The sequence below is a fragment of the Megalobrama amblycephala genome, linkage group LG7, assembly GCF_018812025.1.
Source record: "Megalobrama amblycephala isolate DHTTF-2021 linkage group LG7, ASM1881202v1, whole genome shotgun sequence".
Lineage (NCBI taxonomy): Eukaryota > Metazoa > Chordata > Actinopteri > Cypriniformes > Xenocyprididae > Megalobrama > Megalobrama amblycephala.
The window spans coordinates 57,400,243-57,425,682 of record NC_063050.1 but is presented as its reverse complement, the minus strand read 5'-3'; the positions used below and the strand labels follow the sequence as shown (position 1 = coordinate 57,425,682).

The window sequence follows — 25,440 nt, the reverse complement described above, 5'->3', positions numbered from 1 at the left end:
ACAACATTATTTACCAGTGAGCTGCATTAAGCAGTCTATGTAAATATCTAAATAATACCACTTCAGATGGAGCGTCTGTGCCACTTCTGCAGTGCAAAGATGGATTTTTTGAGGATTTCTTTTGATTGGTAACAGTCTGATTGGGTCTTATTGTTCTAACTGAGTTTATTTTTTAACATTTTAAAAACAAATTTTTTTCAAATTTTATTTAAGAAATTGATTAAATATGATGCATACATTTAATAATTAGAAAAATTGCTCTTATAATGGTACAAATGCCCCAGGAAATTAATTTAAAGGGGCAAATATCGCCCTGTAATGGGAAAGTTAGTGTCTGTTATTGAACAGAACGTGCTCCTAAAGAAAAATGTTACCGTAGAGCCCTGCAGTTCACAGTAATCCAGACTGTGCAGAAAACACTTAGACATACTTTACAGATAACAGTACAAATTATACACAATAATACATATACAAAAGATACAGATTGCAAATATAATACACAATTATATACGTAACCCAGTTGCAGATGTACAGTGCGTTAGTAAGTAGGTGGTTATTGTGTTAAAGTGCTCTGCATGCTGCATTAGAGTCCAGTTTGGGTGAAACTGTGGTGACGGAGTGTGAAGTGCAGTGAATGGCAGAGACAGAGTTTTAAAGGTGTATCAGTTCTGGGTGTTCAGCAGAAGCGGTCCTTCAGTCGGCCGCAGAGAGAGTCACTGATGATCCTCCAGGCTTTCCTACACTGGTGCAGATGTCCTGAAGGGAAAGAAGCCCACGTGACGGGCAGTTCTCCCTGACCTCTGCAGAGATTTACATTTGCCAGCGGTGATGTTTCTGTTCAGGCAGTGATGCAGAAGGTCAGGATGTTCTCCTCAGAGCAGGTGTAGAATGATCTGAGGATGCTGGGGCTCATTCAGGCACCTGATGATAGAGACACTGAGACTGCGCTCTCCTCTCTGTAGGCCGTCTCATCGCTGTCAGTGATCAGTCTGTGATACCACAGCTGTATCATCAGAGACCTGGAGCCACGTGAAGCTGCCGTCGTGTGCACAGAGAGAAACAGGAGTGGGATAAGAAGGCAGCCCTGAGGAGCACCAGTGCTGAGGGTCAGCGGGGTGATACTGTTGCCCATTCTGATGTCTGCCTGACAGGAAGTCCAGGATCCATCCAGTTGCACAGAGATCTGTTCAGGCTCGGAGCTTCACCACGAGGTTAGCAGGCGCTATAGTACTGAATGCTGAGCCAAAGTCCACTAACAGCGTTCTCACACAAGTGCTCTTATTGTCCAGGTGACGGAGCTGTGTTTAGGGTGAGAGCAGTGACATCATCAGTGTATGAGAACTGTAGTGGATCAGTTGAGGCAGGCAACACACGAGTCTCTGATCAGCTTCTCAAAACACTTACTGAAGACGCCGTCAGAGCAACGGCAGTCATTCAAGCTGGCTTTGGTATGAGCAGAAAGATGGAAACACAGAGAGAGAGAGAGATTGAAGATGACTGAAAACACGTGCTCTGAGAACACGGCCTGGAACGCCATCCGGACCCGCAGCCTTGCGGATGTTCATCCTTCGGAGGGATCAGGCCACATCGACTAGTAATCATAGAGTTTGTCCTGTAGAGGCAGCGATGTTCAGTTATTTTCTCTAACGTCTGTGATGTTATTAATCAATAATCAAAATGAGATCAAAACAACTCAAGGACTGCAGGACAAAAACATGTTTGATGGAAATGACCACAATGGTGAAGGAAAGTAAAACTTTATTTACAAAAATGTTTTGTTAAATATACGACATAGAAAAAAGAATAATAATGTGAAATAAATTAACACTTATTGCATATGCCACACAGAACACTTGCTGCGGCACATACTGTAAATATCCAGATGCACACATTCAAATATTTATAATTAATGCTGTTAAACTCTCAACAGGTTCAAACTATCAAATCAATTCACATTTATTCCACATGCTCCTCTACAGTTCAAGGCTTTTTAATAAGGAAACAAGTCTACTGGTAAGAGCACTGAAAGACCTCGGGATGTAAAGTACGTCAACGACTCTTAAAGCTGTATACTGATATTCCAGCAGTGTAAATGTACGTACACCGCTAGAAAGGCAGCAGCGGCCAGTCATTTAAAGTCACTGTTGAGTTAAACACACACAACCCTGTTCAATCAGAGTGTCTGACCGCTGACAACATTAATGTGACATGGAGATCAAAGGCTACGTGTCCACATGTCTACTGAAGTCAAGTGATAATTTCCGAGAAAAGCCAAAGCTCTGTCCACAAGGGCAGCGGGTCACACCAGTCTGACGGAGCATGTGATGTCCTGTAACGCCTCAGGTCAGGACAAGAGCTCTTGTTTTCCCTGAGGAGGGAGATCAGATGGATCTTGTGGCATTCCTGTTTGATCTCCTGCTCTTTCCTCCTCCTCCTCCAGTCGCTGTACAGATGACAGGTACTGCTCCAACAGGCTGCCGTCCTGACTGTCTCCAGCGGCCGTCACTGTGTCCGGTGATCCGGCGGTGACGCTGCTGCTCCGGCTGGTGTCCAGCGCTGCCTGTCGCTCTCCAGGGGAGTGAAATCCAGACTCCGGGATGGAGATCTCAGTGCGGAGAGGAGCTGCAGCAGGAATGCTGGGATTTAACGCAGAGCTCTGAGCCGCATTGAGCCGCTCGTTCACAGACGACTGCCACTCCAGCACGGCCTGAAGCTGTTTGATAAACAGTCACAGAAGTCAACTTTACCAGTCAGAAATATTATCAGCCATAAAGTGTATGTTGCCAAAAAAAACACCTTTTTATCCCTACGACTAGGGATGGACGATATACCGTTAGACATGATTAACTGGTAGAAATTTGTCAACTGGTAGAGATTTTGGACTCTCGTCTGTACGATATATTGTTTTAGTATCGATGTCTCAAATATTTCCCCATCTTGAAGGTTTAATGTAAGCAACAGATGAATGAGCATTAAAGGGTTAGTTCACCCAAAAATGAAAATTCTGTCATTAATTACTCTCCCTCATGTCGTTCCACACCCGTAAGACCTTCCTCCATCTACAGAACACAAATTAAGATATTTTTGATGAAATCCGATGGCTCAGTGAGGCCTGCATAGCCAGCAATGACATTTCCTCTCTCAAGATCCATTAATGTACTAAAAACATATTTAAATCAGGTCATGTGAGTACAGTGGTTCAATATTAATATTATAAAGCCACGAGAATATTTTTGGAGCGCCAAAAAAACAAAATAACGACTTATTTAGTGATGGCCGATTTCAAAACACTGCTTCAGGAAGCTTCGGAGCGTTATGAATCAGCGTGTCGAATCATGATTCAGATCGCGTGTCAAACTGCTAACGGCTGAAATCACGTGACTTTGGTGCTCTGAACAGCAGATTCGACACACTGATTCATTTGTGCTCCGGTGTTTCCTGAAGCAGTGTTTTGGAATCAGCCATCACTAAAAAAGTTGTTATTTTGTTTTTTTGGCGCACCAAAAATATTCTCGTGGCTTTATAATATTAATATTGAACCACTGTACTCACATGAACTGATTTAAATATGTTTTTAGGTTCAAAATGTCAAATGTCACCAAAATCAATTCTGATACTTCACACATACTGGCAAGACTCTTTTCGTCACCCCGCTGAGATAACGTGAGTAGTATTAATCTGGTAATCATCGTCATACCGACCTGCTTCCACAGGAACTTCACGGCTTCTTCCTGCACACGTCTCTGCAGTCGGTCTTCTTCTTGTTGCTTGCGCACCCTGCAAAACAATAATAATTACTGGGAAAAACTTTTAAGATTGCGCGATTGTTGGAGCTGTTTTAGTGTTTGAACTAACCAGACAAGTGGAAGAAAATAACAATTCACCATTACATACAACCATTCAGGATCGATAAGATAATTCAGTAAATCTTTCTGACAGTCTTGATCACTTTTGGAATAAGTGTTTCACCCAGTGTTTCCCACAGGATTTTGTGAGACTGTGGTGGGTGGACATCCGTTCCTCTAGGGGGGTCCGGGAGGAAAATTTTGTACATTTTAAATTTAAATGCATTAATCTGGTGCATTCTGAGAGCAAAATTAAGTGACTAGATCAGTGAAGAAATTTGTTCTCTTGTAAACAATTTGTGCTCTAATAGTAACTGATTTATTGGTGATGGTAGGGCACATTAGTCACATACACAACATATAGTAGGCTAAAAGATAGTTCATAAGTGGTCAAACATGTAGAGTATAGACTATAAAACCATTACAAATATGTAGCAAAAGAGGTTACTTTTGTTGAATTAAATTATTAGTGGGAGCCTGTATCTATATATCTGTATTTGTGGAACTAATGGTCACTCTTTGATTTGTTAAACAATCCAGAATGCACTAAACACATTACTTCATTATAGAGAAAAATAACAAATGAATAAAAATATATAATCATTAGCTGACCAATAAATACATAGTAAACTAGGTGAGTATATAATTCAGCAGCAAAAAGTATGCTAGCCTAATTCTTGAAAAAAACAACAACTTTGCACAGTAATTTTATAAATCCAAATGTTAATAAAAATTTAAATAAATAAAAATAAAAATTAAAATTAAATAAAAATTACTATTTGTATTCTTATTAAATGAAAAAAACTATTTATATTAGATTTATATGTAAATAATTATATGTATTTATATTAATATTAATGTAAGATTAAAAGATGTTTATTTTAAATGTATTGTGCAGATTTTTAATGGGGCAACAAGTTATGATAGATACGACAGAACAAAATAGGCTATTAATAATCTTTCAGTGTGCAAAACCATTATAATATGAAACGCTTTTTTAAAAAAAAATTTATGAAACGCTTCAAAACAGCAGCAAAAAAACGCTAATGCGCATCCCGGGTGCAGAATGATGCGCTTGAAGCAATATGGAGTCAGAGCGCGCAGTTGCGCTGTGCATTGAAAAGTTCACGGTACAAAGAGAATCCCTGTGTATATCTGCATCTAACAGTTTATTAAACATAGGTTTCTTTTCACTTTTAAATTCCAGTTATTGTGCATGTGACGCAAATTCATAGTCCTTCTGTTGTGCGATCTAACAGACATCCTGTAGCCAGTATGATGACATCGTTCAGAAACAGCAATAAACTCCAGCAATATAAAGTCATTTTATGCAAATCCACAGCCCTTTATCTGCATATCAAGTATTATAATGGGAATATATCATACTGGAGAGTTTTACTGTGCTGACTGTCGTTACCGAACGCGACGCGCTGTTCGAGTGCTGAACAGAGAATGATTGACAGCTGCTGCGGAGGGAAGACGAGTTTCTGACCGTGGATTTAACGATGTAACTCAATCACATGAAGCTATGGAATGGCTTGAGATTAATTTGAATATAGTGCACGAAAACTTAATTGGTGCTAGTCTACTTATTTTGCTCTATGACTCCCACTTTTGCCATAAAGAGCGCAATTATTAGACTGAATATCGCGACAAACCTAATTTCCGTTTCATTTTGAGACTGTGGCAGGCCGCCACAGTCTAGTCAATGTATGGGAAACACTGTTTCACCTCTCCAGTTCTGCGGTCAGGTGGACGATGTGATCCTGCATCCTGCGCAGGCGGATCTCGGCACGCACTTCTTTGGCTTGTGGGTGGCAGTGGCGTGTGCAGTGACCCCTCCACCAAGACTGGATCCTCACAGCTGCATCATGTGGTTCACACCGTCTCACTTCACACAGCGGCACAGCAGCTTTCTGCATCCCCGTCCACTCGCAATCCTCCACAGAACCGTTCTGTAACACGGCATCACCGTTCAGCGCATGCTGCTGCCCGTCTGCCGCTCCATCCATGTGACAGAGCTGGTCCAAATGATCTGAACCATTTGTCCAAGAGGTGAGGACAGCTCCGCCCACCGACTCCTCCTCTGATGGGCGGTGCTGAGCGGATGTGGGAGGAGCCAGAGAATCATCAAACTCCTCTTCGCCGCTGTCAGGAGCTGAAGCGGGATGGACAGCAGGGTTAAAGGGCAAAAAGGCAGATTCAGAGGACAGCAGACTCCCATGAAGCTTCTCCTCATCAGTCTGAACATCCTCCACAATCATCCTGTCCTGAGCAGCGGGCGGAAGCCGGACAGCAGCGACCGCGGGTGAAGACACAGCACCCATCCACGCATTTACCTGAACTCCTGGATCCGGATCTACAATCATAATGGAGAAGAATCACTGCAGGAGAAAATGACACTAAAGACACTGAAGGGCAGATTCACAAAGAATGAACTGCGACTGCTAAAGCCCAGTTTCCCTACGTATCTAGTGCCTGATTCACTAACAGAATTGTGTAGATCAGTCAAGAACACAAGCACTGAGCAAATGATATTTGACTCATTTAACTGAAACATTCTTGTTTGAAAAATTACTGCTGTTGTTAAAAAAGTGCACTCTTTTATATATGACATTCATGTAACACCAGGTTTCATTTGCTGGACAATTTTTTTAAATCAATCTATAATGATCCTTACACATTTATACATGTCAATTATACATTGCAAAGCTGGCACTTATTCTGGCCTTTATGTGGCATTTTGTCTTCACACTGAATTTCGAGAAGGAACAGAACAACATTAGCATGGCTGTGTGAAGACTGAGCCTCCTAAACTGGGATGCGGGTGGGTGGTGAATAATGTGACATCACATTCAAAAGCTGTTAGTCTGTGACTGATCTGACCTTTCTGAGCGATGACATCATCATCACCATCATCATCATCTCTGCTCCTGTGGTCACGCCACTGCTGCACGTCTAGATGTGTGGGCCGAGATGGACTCTGGGACCAGCAGAGACGCGTTTGCTGCAGCTGTCTCTGATGCTGTCTGCAGACACCCAGACACCCAGACACACACACACACACACACACACTGAAGATCAGGTTTGCTGTGGATTAAATGCTTTGTTTTGGATGCTACCTTTGCTTGTTGAGGATTTTCTCTAGTTTAGCGTCCTCTGCAGACTGTAAGGCAGTTGTGGCAGTCAGGGGACATGTGGATGCCAAATACTGGACCAGCTGCGCATGCTGCCCGGGACGAAACGCACGGCCTTTACCTTGACTGTACAGCCACTCTCCTTTCAGTCTGGAAACATTGCATGTTGTCATTAGTAACGGAGATGCATCTTAAAGGGTCAGTTCATCCACAATTGAAAATTCTGTCATCATTTACTCTCCCTCATGTTGTTCCAAACCTGTAAGACTTTCGTTCCTCTTCGGAACACAGATGAAGATCGTTTTAAGGAAATCTGAGAGATGTTTGTTCCTCTATTGACAGTCTATGCAACTACCAGTTTGACACTTCAAAAAGTTCATAAAGCGATCGTAAAACTAATCCATATGAATCGAGCGGTTTAGACCACATTTTCTGAAGAGATGCAATCGCATTATATGATGAACAGATTGAATTTATGCTATTATTCACATATAAATATTCAACACACTTCTTGAAATGTTAGATATCTGTTCAGGCCAGTGGTTTTCAGTCCTGGTCCTGACGCTCCACCGTGTTTCTCTCTTATCTGACGCACTGAGGGGCCGTTTATACAACACTGTTTTAAAATTAAAACTGAACACTGTTTATGCATTTTGGTCGTTCATTTACACGACAACGGCAAAACAACATTTTTAGTCTTTTTTACGGATCCTCGTGAACAGGGATCATTTTGACGTACATAAAAAACGCAAAGGAATAACTTTTCTATTTTTAGTACATTGTTGTCATGTAAACGAACCCTTAGCTCAGTTCGGTTCATGAAGCTCTTTCCTTACGAGCCGATGATGTGAGTCAGGTGTGTTAAATAAGTGAGGCATAAAATGTGCCGAGCGATGGAGCAGCAGGACCGGGACTGAAAACCTCTGGTTTAGAGGTTGATGAAATCCTCTCATTCTGGATGCTAGATGGTCTGCAATTTAATGCAAAATAATGTGTGACAAACAGTAGGGTCTGTACGAAATGGTGTGTAGTGCAACAGTAAAAGACAAACTCAAACACAGACTGTAACTCTTATGGTGAAAAATCACCCAACTCACCCCTCTTTTTGTGAAATTACGTATCCATCCAGCACCTTCAAATGGAGACACCAGCTCACCACATATGGGCGATAATCACAGCCGGGCAGAGAAGGCGTGGCCATGACACATGGGTTACTCATGATGGACAGCTGCTCCAGGTGGTGTAACGGGGATAAATACGACACCTGGAATTGAGATACACAAAGAAATTGAGAAGGTGCTCCATGCAGAGCTCCAGCTAGGAGGAGCAAATGTACAACCACACCCTAATCCTACCCACAACTCTATCTCTCCACCCCACTGGACGTCCAGAGAGGAGGAGCTGGCCATCATAGACTCTGCAGTGAGTACCACTTGAAGAAATTGAGGGCCATCATGGTTTTCCCATCATTCCATCACTGTTTTTCATGCTCTGATTGACGTGTTTTTAAGATGTTGTGTTAAAAATTCAAACTTAAACATCTGGTATTGTGTGATGTTGTATTGAACGTTGTTATTCAAAATTCATCTAAATTAAATATGTCATCTAGCTGGCTAACACTGATGAGTTTTTTTTTAAACTGCACTGTTAAAGTGAGTTAGGGTGATCTGTAATGTTTTTTTTTCTTTTCTCTTATGACAGTTTTCCAGCAAACGTGCATGTATGAATGTAAAGCTGTCCTGTGAAGTTTTATTTTCTAATACTCTATTTAATGACATAAAATATAACTTTGTTCTGGTGCATTTATTAGAACACATTATTAAAATAACTGATAATTTTTGACTGATCAAAATCCTAATTGCTGAGCTCAGACACACCCTGCTCTCCAGAAAACATGAAGGTGGTACTTCAAAACATAAAGGTAGAAGCTTAAATGACTATGATGCTCGCAAAAATACATTATTATGAGATTTATTTATGGGTCAAGGGCATGACTGTGTACAGTTTTTAATAATCACATTAAATTAATGCTGCAAGAAATGGAATGTGTGATAACAAATGTAGGGCGGGGCTTGATTTTGTCTGTGGGGAATTGATTGGATGGTTGTGGTTTGCTATTGGTGGATCTCATGTGAGTGACAGGTTGCCCCGCCCTCATCATCAGAGAAGAGAAGAGATGCTGCAAGAGGAAGATATTCTGATTCAAGATTATGAATTTAACACACTAATGATGTGCACTGATAAACCATTTATATATAAAAAAAAAAAAAAAATAGTTTTGATTTGATGGTTACTTTATCTTGTGAAATTGACTGACACACTAATGACAAATGCATAGCAGAAATGAAGCAAAACAATAAATAAACAAACAATAAACAAAAACAAGAATGTTGAGGTTTGTATCGTGTACCTCGGCGAGGTCTCTGATCTCGTTCTCTGCGAGCGACAGGACGCTGAGGTTCGGCGGCAGGTGGGCAGGAACAGTCCGGAGAGTCGTGATGTTGTTTCCATGCAGGAGAAGAGTCTGAAAAGGGCGAGACGAGTCTTAAAGATTACGATCAGTCTTATAAAATATTCCTCTTTTCAAGAGAGACTACATGAGATTCATCTCTCAAAGGCACATGGCAAATACCTTTAGCGCTGAGAGCTTTGTGAGGTCTCCTATGTGAGAAATATTATTGTCTGACAGATCCAGATGTTGCAGGGAAACACAGTTGTGAAGCTGCTCGATGACCTGCACAAACACAGACAGATGTGACTCTGGTTCTGATGAGGCCAGGAACAATCAGCCTCCTTTTCAATCAATTACATGGTAGTCTGAAGAGTACCTTAATGTTGTTTCCAGCTAGATTGAGCCATTCGAGGTGAACCAGTTCCTTCAGCCCCTCAATATATCCGATACTGTTGTTTGGGAGGTTCAGAATTCGTAAGTTAGTGAGCTTCGAGACGCCCATCATGCGCACCAGCCGGTTCGAGGCCACGGACAGCTGTGAACAGACAGCAGGTGACGCACACTCATCTCAACTAATGACTGGAGTCAGTTTAATGTAAAAACAACACACCTGCTGAAGAACTTCATTACGCTCCAGGTGCTCCAGCTTAATGATGTGGTTCTGGTCCAGAATAAGAGTGTGTGAGTCTCCTCGACAGAAAACCTTCGGATCCAGTTTGTGGAGACCCTGATTTGAAAGGTCTAATAAACCAGGACCTTAATAACAGAACAAAACACTGAAACTCTATTCATGGACTAGAGATATCTGCCTTAACAACACACTTTCAATGTAAATTAATTATTCTACAGCCAAAAGAAGTCAAAATCTACAGAGGTTTATTAATATAATTTATAAGGATTAAAGAAGAAACTGAAATCTGAAGTTGATGTTGACAGCAATAATCGACAAAACAACGCGACATCCAGTACAAATAAATCAAATACCGACCATCCTCTCAGATGTGTTATAAACAGCAGATGAAATCCTGTCAGTGTAATAACAGCAGATTTCAGATTTCTGCACATTATGACAGAAATTGATCAGACGTCAAGTTCGTCACGAGCGTCAAACGCTGCGTGTTAAACATGATACCAGACACAATACCATTAGTGTCTGTCTGCAATTAAAATACTGCAGTATATATCCATCTAATCAATCGAACTGATTAATCGTTTTTTTATTTCGCATACCTTCGTAATTCGACATTTGCTCCACCGCCTCGTCAGTCGCCGCCATACTTCCCGCTTGAGTCACCGCCAGGCAACCGATCGTCTATTTGATTGGATAAATGAATCTCGAAATAATAATAATTTTGGATATTTTTATAAGATATCTGGTTATATTTATATATCAAATATATGTTTGTTTTGAAAAAGTATTTGACATTTGTGAAATGAGCTCCTTTATAAACCGCTTACCCACAATTCCTTTTCCTCTTCCCTATCTGAAACGCCGCCATGAAGTGAGTGTCGTCTGTGTTCATCCATAAACATCTTAAATGTTATCGTGGAAAATCGCATAAAAAAGTGTTCAGAGGTTAATATTAAATATTATGAATTTGTAATAACTCTTATTTCTGACGTGTAGGGTCGAGCTGTGCAGTTTTAGTGGATATAAAATCTATCCCGGTCATGGCCGGCGCTACGCCAGGATCGATGGAAAGGTAAAACTATTAAAACACAAATTATACGAGAATTTGACTTCAGGCTTTATTTCATTCAGTGTTGATCGATAAGTGACTGTCAGCATCTTGTGATGTGAATATTTATGCCTGGCAGTGTTCAGTTTGGATATTTAGCCTAGCGCTGGCCTGTTAGCTAACTGAAGCCCTAGCCGGAGTACAGTGTGTGAGAGAGTGAGTGTGTGTATGTGTGTGAAGTATGAGAGTGAGTGTATGTGTGTGAAGTATGAGAGTGTGTGTATGTGTGTGAGAACGAGTGTGTATGTATGAGAGTGTGTTTGAGTGTGTGTTTGTGTGTGTGTGTGAGAGTTGGATTTAACTGGCTTCAAGATTGAAAATCAAAATAATAGATGGTTCTTAGTGCTGTGCGAAACAATGTCTGTTACAGTCTCAGATCACATGACGCCTGACTGTAAACTGAAGAGATGTGAAGTCAGGCTCCTATTATAGTGACGTCATGTTGATATAAACACTCTTTTCTGCAGGTTTTCCAGTTCCTGAATGCTAAATGTGAGTCTGCGTTCCTGTCCAAGAGGAACCCCAGACAGATCAACTGGACCGTTCTGTACCGGCGCAAACACAAGAAGGGCCAGTCTGTGAGTTTGACTACTTCAGCTCTCCGTAGAGTCACGTCAACTGTACTGCTTTGACTGCTTTTTAAGGCAAAGTCACGCTTTAGGTTGAACCAGGAAAATGTGCTTATTCTTAGTACAGTTAACTAGATGCTCATTAGATGTCACTTACTCTGCCAGACACATGCACAGGATTGTGGGATATCATGGCTAAGCAGGAGACATCTATGAGCCTCACTAACATCTCATTAGACCAGGGATGGGCAACTTCGATAATGACCAACATTTTTTCTTCTCAATACCAGGGGCCAGTTCACTAATCCACACTCGCACCTTTTACATCATCTTACTCAATTTACTTTTTAATAAGAAATCAATGTACAATTAATGTAGTTTTAATGAACTCTTACTAATGTAAGATTTTATGACCTGTTAAACTTGTGCAATTTTGCTAATACAAATGGGAAACTTTTAGTTGACAAGCAGTATTACTCCAAGCAAATGTGAACATCTCAATTTCATTATCTGTAAATTTGCAACAAACAAATGTGCAGAAAAAATAGTGGCTGCGTTATGTAGGATGATCAGTTATTTCTCAGTTATTGCTCACATGTCATGTTTGGCAAGCTACGGAGAAACCGGCAGCCGGGCAGCAGACAAGTGACCGATCCTGAGTGACGACGGCACGTCACTACTCGCATTCTAGCAGCACGGTTCGGCACGGTTGGCTAATTCCGGGCGAAGAACAGTTTGTAATCGTGCCGTGCCGTACCGGGCTCTAGTGGAAATATAGCTGGAACCGGTCCTTTCCATTCATCCGTTCAGCCCGACGGTGGAAAGTGGATTTTGTGAGCAGTGAAGTGATGTAATGGCAATTTACAATAAAATCTATCATTACAGATCGTTTCCAAACAAATCAAACATATGGGTGACCCTTGAGCTTGGTAAAAAGATAATCTTTTAACCATCCTAAAAACTATTTTTATTTTTTCATTTATTTTTGCTAATTTTAGTAAACGTTCACATTAGCGTGCACATTCTGCGCTGTTGTTAATATGGGGATTGGCTGGAAATAGCGACCTCTCCTGGATTGATTTAGTATTAACATTATAATCTGAACGCAATCTTTACATTACTTGCTCTTCAAATGTCCAGCGGACCGTATTTAAAGACACAGCGGGCCACCAGTTGCCCATCCCTGCATTAGACTGATGTGACTGGAATTAAATTGGGATGTCTTCATTCCTAACCTTGAAGACAGTGGTTTTTCAGCTGTTGGGGCGCAGCCGCTGTGTGTGTGTGTGTGTGTGTGTGTGTGTGTGTGTGTGTGTGTGTGATGCATGCTGAGTGACTGAGTGGAAATTAATCTTGTTTTTTCGGATGTGTGTCTTTGCTCCGTTAGGAAGAGGTGTCTAAGAAGCGCACGCGGCGTGCGGTGAAGTTCCAGCGGGCGATTACCGGCGCGTCTCTGGCTGAGATCCTGGCCAAGAGGAACCAGAAGCCTGAAGTGCGTAAAGCGCAGAGAGAGCAAGCCATCAGGTCAGCGACTCGACTAACACTCATTCAGGCTGTCCATTTGTCCATCACATTTTCTTTACACATGGAAGTTGAAATGTGATTTTGTGGCCATGTCTTAATCTAAACTTGTTTGACTGCAGATTTGTACAGTTCATCGTTGTTCTTTCAAATATGCACTGTACAATTGAGAAATCACAATTAATTCTTATCACAATTTTCAAATAATAATTTAGTCCAGAAGTCCTTGATTAGCGTGTTCAGGTGTATTGAGACTAAACTCAGAACACTCTTCACTAGGATTTGAAGAACCCTGACATACAATATTATAGTTCTTTATTAAATAAAGATTTTTCGTTGCAATGAACCAAATGCTTCAAATTGACCTTAAAGATGATTTAAATGTAATTTGTGAGTTGATTTTGTTACAGACTCTCTTGCAGACATCGTTGCATTGTTTAGTTATGCGTTTATCTAGAAGTAAGTTACAGTTTTTCACTCTAGACTTCTAAAGCTTCAACAACTTTTAGTAAAACACTTCAGATCTTTAAGTCTTAAAGGGGTCATGAAATTTTATTTATTTATTTTTATAATGTTTCCTGGGGTGCACTTATGTTAGTATGCTTTTTACATCCAAAATTGTCTAATTTAGAAATAGAAGGTGTTTGTCCTACCCTGATTTTAACCCTCTGATTTGAATGCTCCGTTTTAAGGGGCGTGTCTGCTGTGAGACTTGCGTAAACGCCCACTGCTGTGATTGACTAACATCTTTCCATTTGAAATAGACAAGTATTACTCTACTTGAAGTGTTGCATTACATTTAGATCTATGGCATTATATTTAGATCGTGGCATGAAAGGTTGCAGTGATGAACACTAGTCGATCACAGACATGTTGAGCTCATGAAAGCAGTGATCTCGTCATTCCAACTCAATTTCTGCACACTAACAAATGCTTTCATCTTCACTAACAGTGCAAACGCAATGTAACTAAGAGATTCGTTGAATAAAACGGGAGTTTTGCGCGTCAGTCACTGAAACTCACGCTGTTTGATTGACAGCTCGCTGCTCCAATGGTTGTTTATTGCTTGGTACCTCGATCTGGTTTAGCCAATGTTACTTAGGCTACCTGTTTTATTGCATGTCATGCTTGAAACAGTGAGCGGGGCTAAACGGGCAGATGATGAAGTAGGCGGTGATCATCTTCTGCAGAGGCGGTGCTTGCTGCCCCTTGGAAATCCTGTCGTTTGCTGGGTCTGGTGTCAGTTAAAGCTTTTATTGGACTAAACAAGGAAGTTTTCAGCTGTGAAACTTACAGGATATTCTTATAGTATGATGACCTCTTATACGTCAAAAGCTCGAGGAAAATTTGATTTCTCAGTTCATCACCCCTTTAAAACTGGCTTTTCTCACACAGGTGTTTGACTGGTTTACACATTCAGACCGGTGCAACCGAAACCAATGTTTCCCTTCTAACTATATTCTTGATCTGATCTTTCAGGGCTGCCAAGGAGGCCAAGAAGGCAAAGCAGGCGACTAAGAAGCCGTCCGCCCAGAGCACCAAGGTTGGATATGGTTTTAATCTCCAGTCTATGAGCGGCATTGTTCATTACCTGCTATAATGCAGAAGAATCGTTGTTGATGTGGAATGGTTGTTTTGCCCCTTCAGGCGTTGCAGTGTGACTGATTCTGTCGCTTCTGTGTCATAAGGTGGCATAGAGCAGAAGGACTATGTCTACACCTAGTACCCTTTTATTAATGGGTGCTCAGTGTCATTTAGTCCTACACATTATTGCAATCTGTACTAGTAATTGTAAATCGTGTTGTTTGAATGTCTCTCGTATCGTCGGTAACACGTTTGTTGTTTTTAGGCCCCTGCTAAAGCTGCACCAAAACAGAAGATTGCCAAGCCCATGAAGGTCAGCGCCCCTCGCGTCGGTGGCAAGCGTTAAGCTCATGTTTTGGTGTGTTGTGTGTTAATAAAAGTTTCACAATCGACCTTGTGTGTCCTTGAATTATTGATGTTCAGTGATATTGATAATAACTTTACATAATGTTAGTACTTTGCATTTTGATTGTAAAATGTTTAAACTGGTGCTAGTCTTTGCTGCCAGTTTGTTTTCTGATGATATTTTGCAGAACAGTCATAATACTAACCTGTTTCAGTCTTTGCATTAAAGTGAGTGCATGTGTTCTTCAGTTCATAGAAATTTCATATTTGATGCAGTTGTTTTTTGATGAATCTAGAGTAAATCAAGCAGCAGAATTGAACTCGCATCGTCCAGTGCAGCTCATGATCAAACCCTTCATCTGTCCATTCAGAACGATTGACACCATGTTCAGTTTGAGGTTTGAGAACCTGATGACAAAGTTTTGCAAAATCAGGGTTCCTACGCAGTTTGCAAAAGTATGGAATTTGATTTAAGTAATTTCAGGGGCCATATGTATAAAGCTGCTCAGAGTAAAATTGTAGTCGCAAGCATGTCAAAATTCTAAGAGTGATGTAATTTTACTCATTCCTAATGGTTAGGGTTGTGATTCATAAAGGTTCCTAAATTACTTAGGAGAGCTGGAGAGGTCTAACAGGAGTAATAAAATGGCAGCAAAGAAGAGACACTTTCCAATGAAGATGTGATGAATTGGAGTCATGTGATGACATAGAGTTGATAAAACGATAAACTTCATTGACAATTCTTTTTGTAACTGACCTAATAAGAAATGTAATAACGTTTAAATATTACTTAATAATTAATACATTTTAATAAATGTAATGACTTTGAATAAACTTTTTATAACTTTAAATGTAATAATTTCTCCCACCCTACATATCAATGCTCTAACCATAGAAATGAAAATAATTACTTTTGATAACTGGATAAATGCATCAGTGCACCGGTGATGACTTGAACCCATCAGTCCACAGTAAACAGGCTCTTAAATAGTACTATTGCTAAACTTACCACACCAACATGGTGGCCAAAATTGATGTGCAAACTTTTTTTTTTTGTTTGTTTGTTTGTTTTGTTTTATGACCCTACAGTTTTGCTTAAACCATCAAAATATGAGGCAAAGGTATTTATCTGACAAAATTTTGGGCAAAAAAAGAGCCAAATTACAGCTACAGGTTTCAGAAATACCAAAAAGCTCATAAAAAAAACAACAGTTTTTAATATTTCATTGGTCCTCTTGGGTTTTTTTTTTTTTTTTTTTTTGCATGTGTTCATAATTTCTTTGTATAACATGCAGCCTGGCCCAAAATAATGTCTGCACAAATTCATGTTTCATTATCACACATTAAACAACTGACTCCATGCACAGCTACACAATATGCTTACATCTTCTAACATATTTTTAAAAATATTAGATTTAATTTGAAGATGTCAATTTTCCTATGTCGGACATCACATTTGGCCACTACTCTATGACAGATCATTGACTTTCCAACTGACCATCAAACCATGTGGCAAAAGCGAGCCACTTTTATGTTGACTGTGGGCTTTCCTGCTCCAATAATAAATGAGGAGACATAAAGCAATAGAAAAAGTTTCCACACCATCAGTACTAATTTGTGATAATTTTGCACAATGCAAAGCTATTTTTAAAAACATTATTTTTTTTAGTAGAATTTTTTGACACTTAAGTCAAAACTTAAGACTATTCGTAAGAGCATTTCTGAGAAGTTTTATACATACGAGCCCAGGTCTGGAAATGTACGGAAAAAAGAAATGGAGAACATATTTGCATTTCCAGACTATTGCCCCTATTTATTTTTCTATAATTGAAAATTTGGAATTTAATGAAAATAAATTCATCACACAAGAAGTGATTTTTTCATGGCAGCTATTTAATGATTCTTTAGTGATTGTCAAACATGACTGAATGAATTTAAGGTGCATTTTGGGTTTCTTCTCACGACATTTTTTGCACTATACCATATATATATATATATATATATACACAGACTTTTGTGTGCGCAGGACAATGCACACTGAGCCACCTAATGCGCCATCAGTCCATTTCGTGGTGTGGTTTCTTGGCCACCACAGAGTATGCATTAAGGCAGACATAAGGCCTTGAAATATGACGTACTACCCTAACGAATGCCAAATTTTGAACACTTTTTTTATAGTACTCATCTTTTTTATAGACCCTTGAACTTGGCAAATAAGATAATGTGCACAGCTGTATTGTGCCATCAGCCCATTTCGTGTCACGGGTTTTCCGCCGCCACAGAGTTCTTGATATTAGAGGTACTACTAAAGAAAGCCAATTGTTGAGCAAATGGAGCTCTATTAATTCATGTGCATCCATGCTCTTGTTTTCTTCATAGTAAGATGGCAGTGACTCACAAAGGAAATAGGTTATAATATAAAATTAGAAAATGTAATGCACATGTGAATAGTTTCTTGAGTGCACGAAAAAGTTTCTTTCTTGAAGTACATGCAAAAGTCTGTACTTTTTATTTTAGGGTCTCTGTATGTTGTCACTTTGAGAAAATCAATGAAAAAAAAAACCCTGAAAAAAAAAATTAAAATAAAATACAAATATTTACAGATGACTACTATATACCAAATATAAAGCTGAAATAATGCTGTATGAACCATGTATGGTCTGAAAATCTACAGAGAGTTTTGGAAATTTGAGTCTGGAAAAGTATGGAATTTTGAAATGGAAAATGTGTAGGAACCCTGCAAAATGTTAGCTAACTTAATTCTTTTGCATTGGGATTTATATTATTGTTGACAGATGTGTTTTTTTTTGCACAAGATGAATATGGGTGAAATCTGTTAGTGTTTGGGGATCATCAGAGCTGCATAACGTCAAGGATGGGTAGCAGAAGAAAAAAGCAGTAACTGCACTGATGCTTTGCTAGGTATTTCTGCACATGTGCTAATGCTTGCCAGTACTTAACTGCAATAGAGTTAATTGTTCTTTCTAATTTTAATGGTTTAGCAGTTGTAATTGCACCATGTATTAGAATAGAGCTTTAACAGCTTGAATGGTTTAAGAATGTAAGTGTGGTTTTGCCTACAGTGGTTCAGGCTGTAGGGTTGCCAAATGACTAAAAAAAACCTTTATCAGCAAGATGGTAGAAAACTGTACATTTGTCTTTTACCACCCACTGCCACTTATACCAATGACGGAAATAAGTGCTGTTACAATAGCAAAATATTTAGGAGAGCGTTGCTACAGTGTGACGATATTGTATTGCAATAGGTAGTACTTCAAAGTTAATACTGAATTAAAAACTAGTTAACACATCATTTGTAATTAGAAGGGTTTAATGGCAATATCTGGTTATGATTACACTTAAAATAATCACAAAATTCGATGTATGAGATGATAAAATCATATACCATTAATCATGCCGAGCATATATGTAAGATGTTATCTGAGATAGAAAGGGAGTGAGAGATAGAGAGAAAGAGACAAAGAAAAGAGGAGGCAAAGAAAGAGTGCCCCAAGAAAGGGATCCTGAGGAAAAGAAGAGCCAGAGAATAAAAGAGCAGAGAAGAAGAAGAGAGCCAAGAGAAAGTTCAATCCTCTTTTATCCCTTCTTTGACCATGTGACTGAAACCCAAAGTTAGACATTCAAACTGACCAATCAGAAGATCAAAACTTCCCCCACCATACTAAAGGTGCAGACCCCCAGTGTACACACATCTTGGCCTACAGGATCAATATCAATATCAACACCTCTTTGTCTTTAGGAAGTCCAAATGGCCCTTGTGGTAAGAAATAGAGGGGGTTGGAACAGCAAATTAATATTAATAGATTATATTCAGTCTTACAAAATGAACTTAAGTTTAACTGAAACTGGGCTGGGATTTCTATTTCCCAGCATGCTTTGCCCATGGCACTCGCAAGGGAGAGTAAATACTAAAATTAAGTGTTATATATAATGTTTGTAAAAATGTTTACATTGAGGTTACATAATAATTTAAGGTTAAATATATGAATTCATGTACACAAACATTTCAAGTTAAGAACAATTAAAATGTATGAGTACAAAATACAGATCTGCCAGTTGTTTACTTAAACTTTGAATTTTTAATTTAAAAATTGAGGCAACTGATTGCATTAAATTTGAGTTTTGCCAACGTATTCAGGTTTACAGTGTAGAAAGTTTCTGTAATGGATCCAGATGATTGCAAACTGCAAAGCATACTGGGAACTAGCCCAGTTTCAGTACATTCAACACAAATGGATTAAGCAAACTATAGTTTTACATAAGTGGATTTTACACAATAAAATTAGGACAAAATGTTCAGTAATTGTGTGGTTTTAACTAATTTTAATTTAGAACATTTAACAAGTATATTTAAAAGATGGGACAGATTGATAATTCCTGATTGTGATGTGTTTTATCTCCATCAGATTCCCGTCAGCTCACTCTGGATCTGAACACAGTGAATAAATGCCTCCGTCTGTCTGAGAGGAAGTAACATTACTAACATTTACCCAGAGCGTCAGCCGTACCCTGACCATCCAGATAGATTTGATGTGTGTCAGCAGGTGTTGTGTAGAGAGAGAGTGTGTGATCGACGCTGTTACTGGGAGATTGAGTGAAGTGGACGTGACTGTATATCAGTGTCATATAAGAGCATCAGCAGGAAGGGACGGGGTGATGAATGTTTGTTTGGATTTAAATCAGTCCTGGAGTTTGTTCTGCTCTCCCTTCAGTTACTCATTCAGACACAATGACAGAGACTGATCTTCCTGTAAAGTCCATCAGTAGAATAGGACTGTATGTTGGTCACCTGATGTCACCTGTTGGAGTTCCTTGCTGCTGTCGCCTTTGGCTTGCTTAGTTGGGGACACTTGATATTCAACAATGTTTTGATCTCAACAATCTTTGACAATAGCTTACCCATCTTCATTCTTCATGTCAACACATGTTTTGGAAAAGCCAGGTTGAGAATATCAAGAAGTAGGACACAAGCAGAGGCAGCTAAAGTCAGTTCATTCAGAACCTTCACTCGTTCAATAAAAATGCCAAAGTCAGCAGACGGTTCTTCTTGTTCTTCCCCATCCTTACGAATAACAAACACTGCCATGATGAGTTGCTCCAGGACACTTTCAGCTTGTCTGCATGAAGTCCTAGTGTACATAAAAAGAAAAGAAAAAAAAACTTTTACAGTGCCTTATGCCATAAAAAAATAAAAGACATAAATGAATACATTAATAGCACACAGTGCTATTCAGTCATGAACTATACTGATAGATATTTTTTTCTTTACTAAATCCACACTTGAAATTTCACTGTTGTGAATGTCACATGCTACGATATGCTGACACATTACTCACTGCTAAAACTTACAATATACTCCTTGAGGTCATCAGCATTTTCTCTCATAAAAAATCAGAAGGCATTCAGGACACACTCTCTTGAAAGACGAATGTTATCAGTAATGTAAAATTACTCCACTGACACACATCTGAAATATGCAAGACTGATAAGAGACTCACAGATGATGTCAAATGATGAAAGTGTTCCAGCTCAGAATATAGAGAAATACAGGTGCTGGTCATATAATTAGAATATCGTGAAAAAGTTCATTTTTTTATTGCAAACTATTTTTAAAAATGAAACTTTCATATATTCTAGATTCCCTACATGTAAAGTAAAACATTTCAAAAGTTTTTTTTTTTTTTTTTTTTTTTTTTTTTGATTAGAGCGTACAGCTCATGAAAGTCCAAAATCCAGTATCTCAAAATATTAGAATATTTCCTAAGGATCAATCAAAAAATGGATTTTCAAAACAGAAAAGTTCAAGTTCTTTAAAGTATGTTAATTTCTGCACTCAATACTTGATCGGCAGCACATATTACAGCAAATGACTTGCTCCTAGCACAAATTACAGCATCAGTGAAGTGTGGCATGGAAGTGATCAGCCTGTGGCACTGCTGAGGCACTATTGAGCCTTCAGATCATCTGTATATTGTTGGATCGACTGTCTCATTTTTTCTCTTGAAAATATCCCATAGATTCAGGGGTCAGGCATGTTGGCTGGCCAATAAAACACAGTAATATCATGGTCAGCAAACCACTTGGAAGTGGTTTTTGCACTGTGGGCAGGTGCTAAAGTCCTGCTGGAAAGGGAAATCAGCATCTCCATAAAGCTTGTCAGCAGATGGAAGCATAAAGTGCTCCAAAATCTCCTGGAAGATGGCTGCATTGACTTTGCACTTGATAAAACACAATGGACCAACACCAGCAGACGTCACGGCCCCCCAAATCATTACTGACTTCAGAAACTTCACACTAGACTTCAAGCAGCTTGGATTCTGTGCCTCTCCAGTCTTCCTTCAGACTCTGGGACCATGATTTCAACATGAAATGCAAAATTTACTTTTATCTGAAAAGAGGACTTTCGACCACTGTTCACTGTCCAGTTCTTTTTCTCCTTAGCCCAGGTAAGATGCTTCTGATGTAGTTTCTGTTTCAGAAGTGGCTTGGTAGTCCTTTTCCTGAAGATGTCTGAGTGTGGTGACTCTTGATGCGCTGACTCCGGCTTAATTTGACTCATTGTGAAGGTCTCCCAAATGTTTGAATCGGCTTTAAAAAAACCTGCATCCTTCTTGTAAGTTCAGAGGAGGACAATGAAGAATTCATTAAGTATCAAAAAACATTATATTTGAGTTAAAAAAAAAAAAGACTAAATAAAAATACGGTTAATGTTTTCCATGTTATATTTCATCATTGTGATCTCATTTTATAAAGATATGAATAGGAACATAGCGGAAAAGTTTGGCTTTAATTAACTACACATTATGCAAAAACATGAGCTGAGTTCTCCACAAAAAAGAACCACAGCCAGGGATGGGCAAAAATACATCAAAATGTATTTTAAAATAAAATACCAAATACCTTAATTTTAAATGTATCAAAATAAACTACAAAATACAGCACCCACACCATGTATCATAATAAACTACTGTATTTTTGTATTTTGAAAATACTACAAAATACTTTTAAAAAGGGAACATGAAATTTCTTCGCAAACCTTCCATCAATTGGCCCATTTGATCGATCCCTTCACCATTACACTGACTTGATTAAGTACACAATGTTTGATAGCAACAGCTTTTCTTTGCCCGAGGCATGCAATAAATCTGACATATGCAACCAGTTAAAGGCACAATATGTAGGATTTTTATATTAAAATATTCAAAAACCACTAAAACGATGTTATATTTTTTGTTGACTTGTATACTTACATTATCCCAAATGTTTCCAAGAAATTCTAAATCCAGAGAAATAAGCAATTTTAACCAGGACACACACACCGTGTCCGTGTGTCGCCTAATCAATGACATCATTACCCTCGATTTCCTGTTTTATTTTGTCGAAAAACCATGGAAACATCAAAGACACTTTAGTGCTGTATATTATGAGTTTTATTAGACAGGGAAGCAACTGTTTATATACATTAATCAACAGAAATCTCATCATGTTATATTGCTTAACACATTAAGGGCCAGATTTACTAAACGTGGCAAATTAGCGTGAGAGCGCAATTCCACAAATGTGTTGATGGGAGTGGCAAGTTTTGCACGTGATCTGTTGACATGCAAATTAAAGAACACAGACACGGTCAGATCATTTACATGATGACTAATGCAATCTACCAAGAGCAGTGCAAATTAGAGTTGGGTCGCAAATAAACAGAGCTGAATCCTGATGCTGATATTCTCATCGGGTGCGGGTCGACACAGGCGCAACTTAACCTGTAATCTGACAAACACATACACATATACTGTATAATATAGTTTGCCAAGCTATGTTGGCCTATAGATTAGATATAGGCAAACGATATGTTCGGATAAGGTCTTACTCTGGCATTTCAAAGAAATGAATAATCCTTCTTCCACACGCTCTCTGTTCTCTGCGGTGTCTCCTCCTAACAGCAACATTTGCAGCCATGTCACAAAATGGGTTCAGACGTGCTTTTTTAGGGCGTTAAATAATGGTGTAAATACCAGTAAATTGGCGAGCGCAATCATTAGTAAATCACACTGTGTGATTCAGATAAATACGGAGAGTATTTATATGAATTTTGCATCTGAAAGGGAAACTCCTAAAAATGCATATGCAATAAGGTCAGCCGAAAACGCATCTCAGTCCACGTGTTTTCAGCGCTAATTTTATACTGTGTGTCTTTAGTAAATCCCGACAGTAGTTTATAACGCCAAAAGAGGGTTTGCGTTAGCACAAGCTGTTAGTAAATCTGGCCCTAAGTCTTTTTGTTTGAATCTCTTTTTCTTGATTTATCACGAGTACCATTTTTTACCATGACTAATATCGATCTATCTTACTGCAGTGTGCAACAAGTGTCTCATAGCAGCCGCTGAGCGAACGCACAGAGTAGCATTATAACAACTTTCAACACACAAATGTATCTAATATAAGCAGCGCTGCTTTACCCTACGTGCACATGACCGAAGGAAGCGGAAGCGGCGACTGTGGCGTAATAACAGATCCGCTGCTGTCGAGCTGTGTGTTGCACTCGTCTCTCATTAGTAATCGCTCCAGCGGGCTTGTTACTGCTCTCACAGCATTCGGTCCTGCTCTGCTTCATACTACAGTAACGTTAATAATCTCTCCATGAACATGATTTCTTCCTGAGTCCTGTCCCGATTCTTTTCCACCGGCTATAGACGTGAAGACAACACCTCCCATGATTCAGTGAAATCAAGGTGTCATCGAGCTTCACTTTTGTTTTGAATTAGTAATCTTTAGCGGCGAAAATTTACATATTGTTGCTTTAACAGATTAAATATTTACATATCCCTGTGATCTCGCAGATGAAGGTTAGTTTTAAAATAACCAACAGTATAACAGTATAAACATACAAATGACTCATAATTGTATCCTAATTTAGTTACTTGATGTTTGGTAATGAAGGGCCTACTTTGCATCAGCAACACTGACTCGATGACAACAACTCATTCATAAGACTACTGTTGGCTCCTGTATTCATAGCAACTATTTTTTAACCAATTAATCATTTGATTGTTAATCATAAATATAGGGGATTGCTGCTCGATAATGTTTTCAAGAGCATTATGTAAATTGGTATACTATTTAACCTAGGCTACCAAAACGAACACCAAAACTTAACATTAACTGTTAAAAATTATAGCACTTCATGCTAAAAACTGATGGAAAGCTGGCAGCCTGCACGTTTCTTGACCACCTTCTTCCATATGGATCAATTTTCTGTTCTGATCTCAACAAGTCTCAGCAAACTATAGAGTAGGCACCAATCAGAGGCCGCAATTTTATGATGTCATCATGTAGACTTCTTACAAAGTATTTCAGTATTTTAAAAATACAAAAATACAAAACACTAAAGTAATTTGATACAAAATACAAAGCCATTTTCATCAACCCTATCAAATACAAATTACAAAATACTATTTTGTATTAGAAATACGTATTTGAAATACATGTATCATAAATACTGCCCATCCCTGACCACAGCTGACATCTTTATACATGGTTTAAGAATGTTATAAATGGTTTAAGAATGTTAAGCATCCTTTACAATTACAATTACATTAATTAAAGGAAAGTTCCAACTTACCTTTCATCCGAATCCCGACAGAAAAAGCAGCAGCAGGTGATAATCTGGAGACGCAGGTAAACTCGTGCCTCATGACGTCAGCCTGACTGAATGAAACATCGCCCAAAACAGCATACATTCAATTTCAGCATTTTATTCATAATACCACAATATGCCTTTACAATCGTAAAGACAAAATTAACTAAACTATAAACTTTCCACACATTCACCCATTTTTCTTATTACTTACTACCCAGGGATAAGATGATGAATTTAAGTTGATGTGTTAGGGAATGCAAATTGCTATCATCATACAAAAATTTATGAACAAAAATGTCATTCATATATATATATATATATATATATATATATAGAACAGGTCATGCCTCTTTTTAACATAATAAATTAAAAGTTCAGCTTAGTTAGAGCATGTTTTACACTGGAAAATCAAACAAAAACCAGTGTGTTTGAGAACCCACCTGACAGCTTGCTGGAGCTGAAAAATCAGTGATGTTTCTGAAATGGTCTTTTATATCTTTGCTGTGGTGCATCATGGGAGGTGGGAGAAACCAAACTGGGGGTTAAAGGGGAGTTTTTTTTTTTTTTTTAAATGACAGGCTTTACAATGA

General features: G+C 38.9%; 2 protein-coding genes and 1 non-coding gene across 4 annotated transcripts; 2 read left to right on the top strand and 1 right to left on the bottom strand.

Moving 5' to 3' along the window:
• Positions 1–1,741: 1,741 nt before the first annotated feature.
• cep97 (centrosomal protein 97) lies at positions 1,742–10,788 on the bottom strand. 2 transcript variants are annotated; one of them, XM_048198276.1, is made up of 11 exons: positions 10,665–10,788; positions 10,045–10,190; positions 9,811–9,969; positions 9,615–9,716; positions 9,393–9,506; positions 8,080–8,246; positions 6,968–7,132; positions 6,732–6,874; positions 5,577–6,204; positions 3,702–3,777; positions 1,742–2,713 (listed from the first exon to the last, which is right to left on the bottom strand). In XM_048198276.1, the coding sequence occupies exons 1-11, from the start codon at positions 10,708–10,710 to the stop codon at positions 2,345–2,347; spliced, it is 2,115 nt and encodes a 704-aa protein (XP_048054233.1). In that variant the 5' UTR covers positions 10,711–10,788; the 3' UTR covers positions 1,742–2,344. The 2 variants fall into 2 exon arrangements, with proteins under 2 accessions (XP_048054233.1, XP_048054234.1); XM_048198277.1 differs by lacking the exon at positions 10,665–10,788 and adding an exon at positions 10,423–10,573.
• Positions 10,789–10,827: 39 nt separating this feature from the next.
• On the top strand, positions 10,828–15,239 carry rpl24 (ribosomal protein L24). Its single transcript, XM_048198278.1, has 6 exons — positions 10,828–10,936; positions 11,062–11,137; positions 11,641–11,751; positions 13,130–13,266; positions 14,743–14,806; positions 15,113–15,239. The coding sequence occupies exons 1-6, from the start codon at positions 10,932–10,934 to the stop codon at positions 15,191–15,193; spliced, it is 474 nt and encodes a 157-aa protein (XP_048054235.1). The 5' UTR covers positions 10,828–10,931; the 3' UTR covers positions 15,194–15,239.
• LOC125273184 lies at positions 14,898–15,030 on the top strand. The gene has a single exon (XR_007186008.1). It is a non-coding gene; the product is annotated as a small nucleolar RNA SNORA17 (small nucleolar RNA).
• Positions 15,240–25,440: the final 10,201 nt, after the last annotated feature.